The 14,844-nt window shown below is 32.4% G+C and overlaps 5 protein-coding genes across 5 annotated transcripts; 3 read left to right on the top strand and 2 right to left on the bottom strand.

Annotated features, from left to right (window-relative positions):
- Positions 1-677, top strand: HELRODRAFT_74866 (hypothetical protein; the record flags this gene model as incomplete). The annotated part of the gene is made up of 2 exons (XM_009015250.1): positions 1-131; positions 284-677. Coding segments are annotated over 2 exons (525 nt in total), but the record flags the coding sequence as incomplete, so codon positions are not given.
- Positions 678-1,963: 1,286 nt separating this feature from the next.
- Positions 1,964-4,592, bottom strand: HELRODRAFT_156600 (hypothetical protein; the record flags this gene model as incomplete). The annotated part of the gene is made up of 4 exons (XM_009015249.1): positions 1,964-2,053; positions 2,150-2,347; positions 2,502-2,684; positions 4,488-4,592. The coding sequence occupies 4 exons, from the start codon at positions 4,590-4,592 to the stop codon at positions 1,964-1,966; spliced, it is 576 nt and encodes a 191-aa protein (XP_009013497.1).
- Positions 4,593-5,415: 823 nt separating this feature from the next.
- HELRODRAFT_190772 (hypothetical protein) lies at positions 5,416-6,884 on the top strand. Its single transcript, XM_009015248.1, has 4 exons — positions 5,416-5,579; positions 5,656-5,865; positions 6,003-6,289; positions 6,345-6,884. The coding sequence occupies exons 1-4, from the start codon at positions 5,512-5,514 to the stop codon at positions 6,662-6,664; spliced, it is 885 nt and encodes a 294-aa protein (XP_009013496.1). The 5' UTR covers positions 5,416-5,511; the 3' UTR covers positions 6,665-6,884.
- A 184-nt stretch (positions 6,885-7,068) lies between these two features.
- Positions 7,069-7,755, top strand: HELRODRAFT_169440 (hypothetical protein; the record flags this gene model as incomplete). Its single annotated transcript, XM_009015247.1, has 1 exon — positions 7,069-7,755. One exon carries the CDS (start codon positions 7,069-7,071, stop codon positions 7,753-7,755), a length of 687 nt encoding a protein of 228 aa, XP_009013495.1.
- Positions 7,756-9,952: 2,197 nt separating this feature from the next.
- HELRODRAFT_110129 (hypothetical protein) lies at positions 9,953-14,520 on the bottom strand. Its single transcript, XM_009015246.1, has 8 exons — positions 14,405-14,520; positions 13,663-13,820; positions 12,955-13,015; positions 12,574-12,891; positions 12,175-12,255; positions 11,901-12,039; positions 11,455-11,555; positions 9,953-10,174 (listed from the first exon to the last, which is right to left on the bottom strand). Exons 1-8 carry the CDS (start codon positions 14,435-14,437, stop codon positions 9,992-9,994), a joined length of 1,074 nt encoding a protein of 357 aa, XP_009013494.1. The 5' UTR covers positions 14,438-14,520; the 3' UTR covers positions 9,953-9,991.
- Between the last annotated feature and the right edge of the window lie 324 nt (positions 14,521-14,844).

Here is a 14,844-nt window from a genome sequence, read left to right as displayed (position 1 = left end):
CAGCTAATAAGCATCGGCAAGACAAGCAATGAATTCAAAGAAATCGAAGCCCTGTTCCACCAAACAGTTAAGATACCACTGAAGTCAGTAACTCGAATACAGAACAAGCCTCTATGGAGCTTCTATTATATGTAATTACCAATCCAGTTTTATTTTGATAATAATTTTGAAAATTAAAAGCATTAATCATTTTAGCAATACAAAATATATCGTTTTTAATGATTTCTCTAGATAAACAACTTGTTTAAATGAAAAGCTCAAACCAAATTTGAATTCCAAACAGGAAGAAGCAAGCAATACTGAAAAAGAAACCTGGTCTAGCCATAACAAAACGTTTGTTTCATGGGACAAGCGAGGATCTTATTGATGCAATATGTCATCAAGGATTTGATTTCAGATTGAGTGGGAGCAGGATAGGACACGTGTATGGTTATGGGAGCTATTTTGCACGAGATGCCTCCGTTTCCTGTGGTTATACCAATTCAGGGCAACTGTTTGTAGTTGAAGTGGCGGTTGGAGAATACACAAAAGGGTTGTGTGATTATCGGAGGCCACCACAGAAAGGTCTAGCCAGTTTGGATTTGTATGATTCTTGCGTTAATGATCCACTCAATCCGTCTACATTCGTCATCTTTGACAATCACCAAGCCTATCCCGAATATCTCATTAGATATTAAATAGTGATAAGCATAAAATCATCGAGGTTTTGATTTTTTATGTATAATTTAAACAATACTTCGAAAAATGAATATATTGGTTTAAAATCAGAGCACAAAGGTAAAATTACAATAATGTAATAACGAAAAAATTCAAAATTGAGAAATTTTCAATTTGGTTTAAAATAATAAAAATTACTAGTGTTGATGGGTTGTGCATATTTTGTGGCAAATTTGTTTAAAAAACTATAAAATACTCACACTTTAATATACATGATAGTATTGAAAAATTCTAAAATTTGTACTAAGGTTCATTAGTAGCACTTCAGAAAATAATTTTACATATGATCGTTAAGAGCTAAATTATTTTTTGAACATGAGGCATAAATAAGAGCAGGGGATAAGTCCAAATGTCACTATGTATATTACAACTGCATTATTTATCTTTCACTATTCAATACACAATAATGGTTGGGGCTAATAGTCATCACAAATCTGAGCATAAAAATAAAATTTAATGTTAATCAGAACATTTACAAGTCTTTTTAAGCCCAAAATAACTTAATATATTATAATTAATTAAAAAATATGAAGTTTGAAAGATGATAATTAAAAACTGCATTTCATGAAAGAACGTTAACCACATATTCTAATGTGACTGATTATTATCATCATGATACCACCGCCATCTCTATATTGTTCAACTAGTAAGACACTACATTCGACTGGCAAAGGAAGTACACAAAGTGATAGAATGAAGCGAAGGTAACATGAGAAGAGAAATACATTGAATGTAAGAACAAAATGACATAACGAGGAAAGAAAGAGTTTGCTGGAAACATGCAATGACGATGAACGAAATAAGATCATTTCATCTGTTTGGTCGCTGTTAAATGACTTTCATTTGGAATATATGCACAAAAATACCCAAACTATTATAAAGAATAAAAGAACCAAAATATATAAATATGTGGACACTATTCCGTTGGCAAAATTATGAAAACCGACATTACCTGCTACAAAAAAAAATTAATTTTAGTAAGCTAGCCAGGTTGTGACAGCAAAAGCAATAATAAAAATTTACAAAAGTAATGATTGTGATTTTAATAAAACAATTGCTTGTTGTTGAACGTACAATGTCGTACACATACACGCATGCTCAGTGGCACCTATATTTAATTTTCTAAGATAAATTAAAGACGTCACGCATTGATGTAACTTAGAAATGTACATAAGTAACTAACAAATAAGTGACAATTTATCATGTTTCAACTTATAGAAGCTAGTTCATCTTAGATATTACACATTCATAAAAGGGCACATTTTGCTTTTTTCTTGGGCTCTGGTGGTTCCAACGCTGCCAATATAGCCTCATCAAAAACGTTTTTCAATCCTTTCTGTATAATTTATAATTAATATTCTTAGTTAAAAGTTAATTACTTTATCGTGGATAATTTTCAAATGCAGCTGATGTAAAAATAAAAAAGTGGAACCTGAGTGAGAGCGGAACATTCAACATATCTTATGGCTTTCAGTTCTTTGGCTTGCTTTTCACCCATATCATTAGTTATTGGTCTTTGTCGATTTTTAGCCAGCTTGTCAACAGTTGTAGCATCTTCCCTCAAATCTACCTGAGTACCCACCAACAGAAATGGCGTGCGTGGACAATGGTGGGTGATTTCTGGTACCCACTGTTTAATGCAATTAAAAAGTCACAATGAGGTGTGCTTGCAGTATGTGTGATATGCGTTACTGAAAAACATAATTCATTCCATTTATTAATACATCATCAATTTAAATCGAAATGCAAAAGAGGAAAATTTAAAGATAAATAATATTAGAAACCTTCTCTTTGACATTTTCAAAAGAAGAAGGTGAGATGACTGAAAAACAGACAAGAAAAACATCTGTTTGAGGGTAGCTTAGAGGTCTAAGCCTGTCATAATCTTCTTGTCCAGCCGTGTCAAACAATCCTAGAGTGTAAGGCTCACCTCCAATCATCACTGTGACAGCATAGTTGTCAAAAACCTTAAGTAATAAAACGTTATAAAGTTGCAGTATATAATTTTAATTTTCTGTAATTTTAGTAAAATAGAATTAGGATTTTTTTGTTTTTCGTGGTGTTCAAATCACTCAACAAATTTTGATTTAAAATAATGTAAATTTATTTTAGCAATCAACATTTTTATAAATAAATGCATAATTTTTTGAGTTGATGATCAATCAATCAATCAATCTTCGTATAGCGTCCAGAGACCCAGTTCCCTGAGGTAGGACGTTGTTTTCTTTGCCATCAATTTCTTGCGCCAAATTAGACGACAAGTTGTATCTATTTCATTTAAATTTAGAGCTTTCATGTCTTGCTCAATTGTTTGCGACCAGGACTTTTATGGACGACCTTTGGGACGTGTGCCAGGTACTTCAACATCTGCAAGAGATGTTATGGCACTGTTTCCACTTCGTTTGACATGACCAAACCATCTCAGACGGTGTTGTCAGTATTCGTCCTTTATATCATCCAAACCAGCACGACACAGGATTTCGGTAGATTTGATGTGGTCCTTCAGACTAATTCGTTGCATCCACCGAAGCATTTTCATATTGGTTTGGTGAAGTTGTTGTTCCAGTTTGGTTGTCATTGGCCAGAATATCCCCTAGATATTGAAACGATGTGACTTTCTCTACCTTAATGGCTTCAAAAACAGTGCTATTTCGTATTTGTTGCTTTGGATTGATGCAAGCAGGACAAACAAAATTGGACAGTTTATATAAAGTACCAATTATTTTAGAACAAAGTTTGTGACACCACTGGTTACACTGCTGACACTTGATTGAATTGTTACCTACACCAGCTTTACAAACTGAACAGTGAGTTGTTACAAACTGAACAGTGAGTTGATGGAACATAAAAAAAACAAAAGATTTGTTGTGGGACAAATTGCAGACGTCTGCAAAGACCAAAACTTTTTGAAGTATGCCTGCAGAATAACAAAAAAGATTTCAACTGTTATATGTAAAGAAAAGTTTGTCAGTATGGACTGCAGTTTTACGACAAACTTTTAAACAATGGTTTGAAAGACATAACTTAAACCATCATATCAAGAAGCATTTAGTTTTCAAAATAATTAGTTGACATTTCTAAAAATATTGAAGATTTTTTTTCTAGAATTCTTAAGGCAGATGAGGACAATGACAGAACTACAAAATTAGGCATGGAATTTTGTGAACAGGCATTAAAAACTTTGTGGTTGTTAAGGAAAAGTTTTCAGATTTGATGTAAGTTGGTAGAAAAGTTTATTCTGGATAAATTAACAAAAAAAAATAAAAAAGAGAACTACTTTAATACAAAGTCATAATAACCATATTTTATGTAGACATATACATAATATTAGGAGGATCATTTATTTTATTTGCATGATTCTTTCTTAGCCTTGCAAAACTTTAACACCTAGCTTAAGTAACAACTAACATTATTTTATATCATATTTTATTTCATTCAAATAACTACCTTTTTGTTCTTTATTGTACTGTAACAAATTATTATAAACACTTTTTTTATTTGAATATTTCGCCAGCAAAACTATTCAAAATTGTACATTCAACTACACAACTATAGGCAAGCAACCGAAGTGATTAAAATCTCTATATACAATACTAATAAAATTCACCAATCATTAAAAGATAAAATCCAGCATGATAAAAAAAGTATAATATTAAATCCAGCACCATAAGATAAAAATACCAAGTGTAATTCAATATCCAAAATGTCATTTCTATTTGTTGAACATGCTATTGCCCAGATAAATGAAATTTTGAAAATAAAAATCTCACTGTAGGGACATATTCAGATGGAAATTTGTTTGTTGTGTACGAAATTAGTAAACATGTTTTACCGACTGCACCATCCCCAACGACAACACATTTGATTGTTTGCATTTTCCCTACATAAAAAAAAAGATTTAATTAAAAACTGAATTAAATTTTAACATGAATTATGATCTACAACTATGATTTATATAAATAATATAAAAAATTCTATATAGTTATGTGTGCTGATCTGGTAATATAATATAATATAATAAAATATGATAATGAGAATAGGAATGAAATGATGATGACATGATGATGTGAGGAACCTTGTCTAGTTTATTAAACTTTATTCAAAAAAATATATGTATTCAAGTTCACTTTATTCTAGGTAAAAACGTAACTATCAATTTCATTAATCGGAACATGACTACGAAATAAAACCCGGTTAGAGGTTCGGCAGGTGGAAGACAAGAAGAGAAAGATAAAGAGAGGAAGATGAGAAAGTAGATTGGTATCCAAAAACGAAACAGGAACTACATAAAAATTGCAATATATCCCAATAAAATACATTTATTGGCTCAAAATGACTAACAAGACAACAATCAAACAAATTTATTCATCCATTACAATATTATTACCTTTAATCAATTAATTTGATCGCTTTTTTGAGGAATTTAATAGACGAGGAAGACGGATACACATACAGCAAAAACCAAAAACTATAAATATAATAAAATTAATGATTACATCGTCGTTAACACTCATTTGTATGTAATAGAAATCAATAAATAAAATTTTGTAATGAGAAGTTATAAGATTTTTCTATCAAAAATTTTATTTTGACAATGAATAATTTTTAGAGACTGTTAATTTATTTAAAAAAAAAATTATTTGCGATATAAACGACTACGTATTGTTCAGTTAGTTGATCACACCTGGTTTATTCATAACAAACTGCTTACAATTTTAGGCAGCCTATCAGCTATTGAGTTAGGCATCATCATTAAGCACTTATTTATGAATATGGCTTGAGGGTGAGAGAAAAATGTACATTAAATGTAGTTTTTTGTTTTTACAACTTTTTACTCTGCTGATCCAACTCTTTTTATGCAAGTAAGATATTAATTTAATGAGATTAATTTAATTTCATCGTGATAAGTACACTATTAAATGTTGTTTAATCTCTTAGAAATGTCAAGGAATCGAACGATGAAAAATGTGGAGTGCCTCATGTTAAAATAGATTTTAATAAAAGAATAGTAGGTGGAGAGCCAGCGAGACTTCATTCGTGGCCCTGGCAGGCCAGATTGTTGAAGTACTCTTCCAACCATAGCGCAGTAGACATCTGCGGTGGAACCATCATTTCAAGTCAATACGTTGTAACTGCTGCACATTGTGTGTCAGTGATTTTTAACTCTTAATTTATGATCGTCAATTCAATTTCATAATTTTATTCATTTTTAATGAAATCATCTAAATATATTGCAACAAAATATGTAGTTTTTGAAGTGCGAAAATTTAAATTTTTCCCGATAGATGGAATAAAGAAAAAAACAAAAGTGAAAACGCCAGTAGATATCTGGTGATAGCGGGAGATCACGATCGTTTGTCTGAGTGGGATGGAGAAACACAAAACGTATCTTTGGAATACATCGAAGCTCATCCAGATTACAATTACAACTCTTCATTGAACGACATAGCTATTTTAAAATTGGTAACAGATTTGAAGTTCAACGAAAACGTCAGTAAATGCTGTATCTCATCGACGCCTCCAGTGAAAAATGAATTTTGTCTCGCTACTGGTTGGGGTGTTACTCAAAAAGGTTATAAGCATATTTCTAAATTTTCTTTATTTCACTGATTGCTTTCCAATTTCAGTGACCGAATCTAAAGATTTTTTAAGACAAGTCAATCTACCAATTATATCGACCAAATTATGTCGAAGCGTTTATTTCGGAGACAAAGTTAAAAGTGGAATGTTCTGTGCCGGGTATAAACGCGGTGGAAAAGATACATGCCAGGGTGATAGTGGAGGTCCACTTGTGTGCAAAAGAAGTGGTGTGTGGTTTCTAACCGGCATCACAAGCTGGGGAGTGGGCTGCGCGGAACCCAACAGCCCAGGAGTGTACACGGAAGTTAGCGATTACGTCCAATGGATCCAATCTGTTGTTAAAATTTACAAGATTATGCAGACGTGATATTCCAATAAAATATTTATTAAATCTTCTGTTATTTTCAATCTTTTTCTAAAAAACGACCAGTTTACATCGTTTGGTGATTTGTTGTAATTTTGTTGAGTTGTATTTTAACAAGCGTTCTCTGTAAAACGTCAATTTTCATACAAATTCAACGGTTTTTGAAAAGTAAACATTACGAACGTGTAACAACAAAACCTGTCTATAAAAAATTGTAAATCGACGTATGCACGTTCCGAACAAAGCAACAAAACACACCTCTCTGCTAAAAGCTATCAAAGAAATTCATACGAAAATTTTGTATGGGCTATAAAACGGTGTATCAGAAAAATACCAAACTGAATTCGTAAAATTTGATTAAAAGTTTTGCAAAGAATGTAAATGCTTATTATTTTAATTCTTTAATAATGGGCAATGTAAACAAACCGCAAGCAAAATACAGAAATGGAGATACAAGCCTATTTAGCAATTCAATAATAAACAACGCAGAAAACGACCGACTCAAGATAATAACACCAAATGAGAACCGTCGAAATGAATCGGGTTTACATTCAAAAGTTTCGACTGAATACGGAACTATTGTGCTCATTGATGATAACAATAATAATGACCAGACAGATAGCAAAAACTGTCGCAACATCGCCGAAAATAATAACGGTAGCCACATTGATCATAACCAGGATGATAATGTCCGAATTGAAGTTACCGAGAGCTGCGACAACAGCGAAAACAATTTATCTAGTATTTCTAACAATTCAAATCGCGAAACATTGATAACCGATCTGAAACAACGATCAAAACATGAACAACCAAGCGACGTCTCAACGAGTCAGAATACATCCGTATGGGCCGTGGAATTAATGTTCCTTTTATACAAAATTGCCGAATCTATATTAGAACCAACCGTTCGCTTGTACTTGTACGAAAGTGTCTGTCTTAATTTGTACCCAAAAAATAATCACCACTACATATGCGAACATCTGAAATTTGACCTAGGAAAAGAACATGAAGTTCAGAGCAATGCTGCACGTTACATGGTTTACTATAAGGTTAATCGCGGTTTTGCATGTTATTTCAATGATTTTTATTATTAATTTTAATTAATAAAAATTGTTAACGTTTATTTAAACAATCGCATGACCAAAACTAAAATTGACAAAAACAAAACAACTAATTCAGGATAATATAAAAACTTGATCTTACAGATTTTAATAAACTTTCCGGCAATGGTTGTAGTCCTTTGTTGTGGAGCCTGGAGCGATAGTTCGGGTCGCACAACGCCAATCATACTTACATGCTTAGGTACCGTGTTAGCAGTGTTAGCATACATGATCAGTTCAATCGATGTGTTCAACGGTACACCCAGTCTTCCGGTAATATTGCTTGGTGCTGGTATAAGAGGAGTGTTTGGCAGATCTGCAATCATGACGATGGCTGTAAATAGTTACGTATCAGATAACAGTCACGTCGACATAAGAACGCAGAGATTGAGTAACCTTGCTGCTATGAGTCATTTTGGATATTTGCTTGGATCTAGTAGCGCTGGATTTTTACTGGACAAGTGTGGATTTTCTACAGTATTTTTAATTGTTATCGTCATAGATACGGGCTGTGTTATGGTTGCGTACGGTTGCATGCGTGATCGGATAAATGATGAATCGTCGATATTTGATAACATGCTTCATGGACGAGAAAGTCCAGAGGAGGTAAAACAGCTCATACCGGGCACGCCTCTCCGACCAAGTTCTAAAAGTCACAGATGTCAAACAATATCTGCTAGTGAAGATTTTATCATAATACAAGTTCCAGCTCAAGATGGTGATACACCAATTAACATTCAAAAAACTTCTACTCGTTCAAGAAAAATTGATGTGGCTGAGAGAAATGAATTTTCCACAATGTCTCTTCCAATCTATGAAATTGATTCAAACATAAAAAATGAATCGGAAATATCAAATGTAGCAAGAACAAGATGCCGTTCAGTAAAAGTATCATGTTCGAGAAGTTGTGATACATTCATTGAACCGGTCGATGAGAATAACTCAAATAAAGATGCGATAAAATTATCCACAGATGATGTGTTTAACAAATCAACAAAAGATGCAACACAAGATGTTAGCAATGATGTACATCAAGAAATAAAAGTCAGTGAACACTCTAACAAATCAGTATCAATAACAGGATCTTTATTCGGGAGTTTCAAAGTTCTTTTCAGACAGCGCGAAGGACGCCTGCGATACAACATATGGGCACTTTTCGCTATCATCTACCTGCATCAAATGAACAAAAGCGGTGATCAGGACATTTACCTTCTCTTCACAAAACGAACTCCGCTTAGTGTTACGAGATCGTTGTACGGATATTTGCTTTCTGCCAATTATGCATGCCTGGGTTTATTTGCATTTTTTATTCCAAAGTTTTTCAACTGCATCAATTTTCGCGCTAAAGATTCCACTCTGGCCATAACGGGAGTTTCGTTTAGAATCATAAGTTTGGTTATTTTGTTTTTCTCCAATAACGTTTGGATGTTGGTAATAGCGGCAGTACTGAGTGGTCCTCATTCATTGGCCGTGTCAACCGTAAAATCGATGGTCAGTAAAATTGTTGAAAGTGGGGAAATGGGCAAAACTTTTTCGTTGATGTCAAGTGGAGAAACTTTATCAAACCTTCTCGGTACTCTCATATATACAAGTATTTATTCCGTGACATCTCAGATACACCCCGGCATCTGTTTTCTATTTGAAGCAGGCGTTTACTGCCTTATAATATTCATAATTACAGAAATGGCTTTAGATGCCAGGGGCGTATCGTTATGCACGTGCCACTCCCCATGCGACGAGAATGTACCTAAAACAAAAAAGCGTGATATTGAGGAAGAACTTATTTTGAATGATGACGACGCAGACGATGATGAACTATTCAACGTCAACACACCAGCGTACAGACACGCAGGTCCAGCAGTACCAAACCCTTTCGACAAGACGCCACAAGATGCACAAAGTCAGGCTATCTTCACCACGCCACACAATTGAAATCCAACTTTATATTTCATACTTAAGATTTGTTCAAAAGATTTTAGTGATCAATTTTTTGTTAATTTGTAATCGTGTACGTGTAATTTAATTAGTTTTGTTATATACTTAACTTACGCCAGTTGTTTGTTTGTTCCACATCTACGTCACATCATAAGTCATATACATGGTCTTTTAACATTAATCAAATCTAACCGATATTATTTTTTATTTTTGTGTGTAAAAAATGTTACGTGAAAAATAAAACGACAAAAATGGATTACGACTAAGTATTTTTTGAACTGCTAAATTCAAAATTTCAATCACAAATAAAAGTTGCAAACATGGTCCTCAATTGTTCCTTAACATGTTCAGAAGAGAAAATGTGCTCCACAGCATTTCGGCTCATTGACCAGACCTCTTCCTTTGATAGGTTGAAAGTTGTGCTAGCCAAGATAAATTCCTTAGATAAACTGGTCGAGAACATACCTTTGTCATCAGTCTATGAAATGAATGAAAAACTATCGATATAAGCAGTATGAAAACTAATATGATTAAATCGATGGATTATCCAAGTGAACGAAAGCGAAATTTAAAAGCCAACATTCTGTGTGAATTGTTTCAGAAAAAAAAAACTGTAGATAATCATAATAATGTGTGGATTTTATATTTATAAAAAAAATTTTCAATCAGTTAATGGTCAATCACCATTAAGCCAGAGGATCGGTATCAATGAAGTAAAATAAACTTATCGCAAAATTTGCTAAAAATATGATAGTAACAATCGTTTTAAACCCAACTGATACGTGCGTGAAAAAGTTGTAATCAAAAAATAAATTGTGATTCACATTAAATGAATGACTACCAAGTTAAAATATTAAGAGAAAATAATTCTGACTCAATAACGTCATTCTCACAAAAACGATGCAACTGAAGAAATCTGTAAAAATGTTGAAGATAATAGGAAACCAATATTTTTAAATGTACGAACAGCATTCGTTTCGTACAACAATTAAATGTTTAGGGTTCTTAAATTTAGCGATAATTTAGAGATTAAAAAATCTGTAAAACAATATTCCACGTCTGAAATTTAGTGTGTTTTAAAATATGTTACTGATAGATTGTATGTACACAATTGAGATTGATTGTACAAAATTTATTGTATTGCAGTAGTACACTCTAATTTTGTCCAAAGCCAATTTTTATTCTAATCTAATACACTGGTCTATTTATCATAGAGCTTAATCACAGACGCGTAAAACATATTTGCGTTTGTTTTAATGGGCCGAGAGTCTAACATTTAAAAAATCACAGCAATGAATTAAAAAGTAGACGAAAGTTTAAAAAAACCAACATGGTGTCAATTGTGCCAGGGGAAAATAAACTTTTGATAATCATGATAATGTTTGGATTTCATATTTTGCATACAGTAGCGGGCATAATAAACTGAACGTAGCACTAAGAAAGAGCACCACAGAGATCGTCATGTAACTCTATTTAGTGGCCACACATGTAAGTTCAAAGATCCGATCACTTCAATATACAAAGACAAAAACATCCTGTAATGTTAATTCCTCGAACCTGATATCAAATCAACAAGCAATGCATTAAAAGACATTTTTGTACACATTCCTTTGACTTATTCACTAAGTATTTACACGGTGGAGAAGAAAACAACGATAATAATAATAATAATAAACATTTAGCAAAAACAAAATAACGATGTCAAATAAAATAACAGTGAAAATAACAACGACAATGAAAATAAAATGCAACACCAACGCAGATGATGCACTGGTGCTTCTTGTCCAGCCAGTATTGGAGATGATGGGAGGAAAGATCCGCTATCGTGCTGGTCATGAGATTCGACGTTAGACAGATCTCTGTAGACCAAATAGACAGATGCAGATGAAATGACACACGCCATTCCAGTAAAATATAAATTACAAAACGACGACTTAATCCTTTCAAAAGTTAAGTAGTTTGTACATGAGCCATCTTGTTTCTATTATATATTGGAAACGCTGTCTGCATTCATGCCTATCATCTAAATAGAATCTTTAATCTCAGTTGTAGAACATTACTCTTGCACGTTCACAAGGTACAGTGGTGAAGGCAAGTAGAATATTAATAATTAATTCTTTACCATTACCATTAACATTATCAACCGCAAAAACAAAATTTTACAAATTTCCAACCAGTGTTTAAAAAAAGAACTAAAGTGTGACCTAGCGGTATGTTTTGAATGAGAATTTTCTGAATGATGTCTATGCACTGATTTGGGTGAGTTGATAAGTTGGTGGCATGTCCAAGCCGATGGGGTCTCAGAGAGATCAGTTTTCTACATTCGTCCTCCCGACCTGCAATCTCATTGTTCAGTACAAATCTATTAAATATGACGTCTGCCTTTATGTCTAAATATATAGTTGAAAAAATATTTCATTGTTGCTCATTGTCAATTTATAAGAAATAAAAGAGAAATTGAATTTCAAAGAAGTCAACCTCTGAAACATGAATGGTCAGTTTGAAAGAAGATTCCCTTGCAGCTTGCAAGACTGGAATGAACTTCTCAACATCTGTAGTCTGAAAAGTTTAACGTCCTCAAAATAACATATCAAATTAATTCTAATTTTAATAATTTACTGATTGAGATTTCTTTCACTGAAATGTTACATAAAACCAAAAGTATTTTTTAAATCATTCAAATAACAAATTATTATCACATCACAAAAGTCAGGCTTCCAACCCTGTGTTACAATAGTGGTCAGGTGATCAGATTGCAAAATTTTACATATGCAAATGCATACACCGTGTGTTTGCATGAAGATAGTAAGCGCTATAGAAATTAGAGTGATCAAAAACAGAAATCAAAAACACCACAGTGACGACAATATCACTAACGGAAGGATGTCCACTAAGGTCGAGCCCCACAATCACATCTCCCATATCTTCCCTCCCCACATCAAAATTTCTAAACTGTTTGGCCAGTTGTAAATTTTCCCAAGCCTCTTGCAATGGCTTGGCCCTGTCAATCGATATTATCAGTTTCACGATAATTTCACTTGTTTTCACAGTAGTAGCATCTCTAATGGCTTGAAGAACACTTTTCAAATAAGATGATTTGGTCATGTTTGAAGTAGAATTGCATTTAGGACCCGTACGAAGTTCTAAATATTTGACGTTGTCGGCAGCAAACTCCTGAATGACATCTTTTGTTATCTGAGTATGAAAAATTCATTTAACTGAAACAAATCGCCAATTTTAGAAAAACAATTTTCTTACAATGTAAACCGACTCATCATCTGAGCACAACTGGTGGATAATGCTGAATTTCTTGAAACAACTGTTTAAAAAAAAATTTATTGTGTTTGATTATATAGATAAATTGAATGTATATAATTTTAATGCAAATGCAAGTTGGTATAAATTATATGTATATATAATATATATCTGTTATATATGTGTAATAGAAAGCATTCCTATGTTACAAAGTGACAGGAATGGTAATACTAACCGCTAACATAGCAAAGCATCAACTAGATGGGTTTTAGTCTAAAGATAATAGAAGCTTGAGTAACCTTAACGCTTTATATAGGTAGATAGAAATATATATACATAATTAGCATTTCCTTTTTTTCAAAACTTTTTATAATTATCTTCCAGCGTATGTCAAACAACTATCTAAAAAAAAATTATAATTCAAATAAGAGAAAATGATGGATGTGACAAAAATATTTTTTATAGCAAAATGACTATATGAAAAAATGTTAATAAAAAAATTGACTGGATATAAAAAAGTGGTAAACAACCAGATGTAAACTTTAAAAGTTCATAATTCTTGGCTAGATTCCAACTTCAGTACACATATGGTTTAATTAATTCTAATAATTTATTAATCATTTTATGAGCAATAATATACTAGCACAATAGAACTCAACGAAAATCAAACACAATCGGTAACATTGCACAACCCAGTCCAGCCCAACAAACTCATCAAGTGACAAATCATTTCCTGGTTTAATGTTACAACCAGTAGCAACAGCTTCACCATGTTGTTCTGAAGATGAAGAGGAGGTTGCTGCTCGTCTCTTCAACAGCTTTTCTATTGTCTGCTCACTAACACTTCCATTTAAATGAGCATGTAACTCCTGTAATTTTATTTTTATTTGTTTGCATATTAATTCAATAAAAAAGATTTATAACTTTTATTTGATTTATATTTTCAGCTAATAAAATAGAACAAACTAAAATAATTAATGGAATTTTCAGTTAACAAAAAGGACTCATTGAGACATAAAAATAAATTGATGATTATCATAACGACATTATGCACAAGTTCAAATCTGCATAGCACATTTTTATGAATTTAAAATTTAAAATATTACATGTTAATTATACCAATAACAAACAAACAATAATAATGAATAATCTATTATATTCCCATTGTAATACCAAACTTTACTTAATAATTTAATCTTAACTAAATAATCACCTTACATAATTTAATTTAGTTTTAAACAACGTTTTTACATTTCAACAACAAGGCTAAAAAAAGTAACAAAATAATAAAATATAAATTTTCATTTCTTATACTTCACTACACTAATATTTATTTATATTTTATAGTACAAAACAAACAAACATTCTACAAAAATACATTAGATTAATTAACTAGAGTGCAAATACACACACACACAAACAAAAGAATGAATATAGCAGACAGATATCTTACTATTTTGGGCATATCTCTGCAGAACTTCTCCATCAGCACCACACCACACAGAACGCGACAGAACGCAACAGAACGCAACAGAACGCACGCAACTTGCGAGCGAAGGATAACGTGCGGGGCGGAAAATTTTCAAAAAAATTTCATTGGAATTCCCCAAGCGTGGATCAATTTTGTTGTTGCACGAGGAGGAGATGATGAATAAATCTCAAACAAGCTTTTAATCATCATCAATAAATTCTAAATGACAATTTCAATCAATAATTTTTCTTATCAGAACCCGCATATTAGTAAAAATACTTTACTCATTTTCAAGAATTTTAAAGTTGAATAAAATTCTACCATGAAAGTCAGTAGGCTAAATTACTGAAGTTCAAGGAAAGGTTAGAAAGGTTGAAGGTCTTAGACACTCTTCAAAAGCTCAAAAGAATCAGCAACACACA

Source organism: Helobdella robusta, assembly GCF_000326865.2.
Source record: "Helobdella robusta unplaced genomic scaffold HELROscaffold_15, whole genome shotgun sequence".
Taxonomy (NCBI): Eukaryota; Metazoa; Annelida; class Clitellata; order Rhynchobdellida; family Glossiphoniidae; genus Helobdella; species Helobdella robusta.
This window is presented reverse-complemented; position numbering and strand designations above follow the sequence as displayed.

Coding starts and splice junctions, on each gene's coding strand:
- HELRODRAFT_190772 (XM_009015248.1), top strand. CDS start 5,512: ATGTACATTAAATGTAGTTTTTTGTTTTTACAACTTTTTACTCTGCTG. Junction 5,580..5,655: donor ATCCAACTCTTTTTATGCAA/GTAAGATATTAA, acceptor TTAATCTCTTAG/AAATGTCAAGGAATCGAACG. Junction 5,866..6,002: donor GTAACTGCTGCACATTGTGT/GTCAGTGATTTT, acceptor TTTTCCCGATAG/ATGGAATAAAGAAAAAAACA.
- HELRODRAFT_110129 (XM_009015246.1), bottom strand. CDS start 14,437: ATGGAGAAGTTCTGCAGAGATATGCCCAAAATA. Junction 12,256..12,573: donor ACCTTAGTGGACATCCTTCC/GTTAGTGATATT, acceptor TAAACTTTTCAG/ACTACAGATGTTGAGAAGTT. Junction 12,040..12,174: donor TGACCATTCATGTTTCAGAG/GTTGACTTCTTT, acceptor CTGAACAATGAG/ATTGCAGGTCGGGAGGACGA.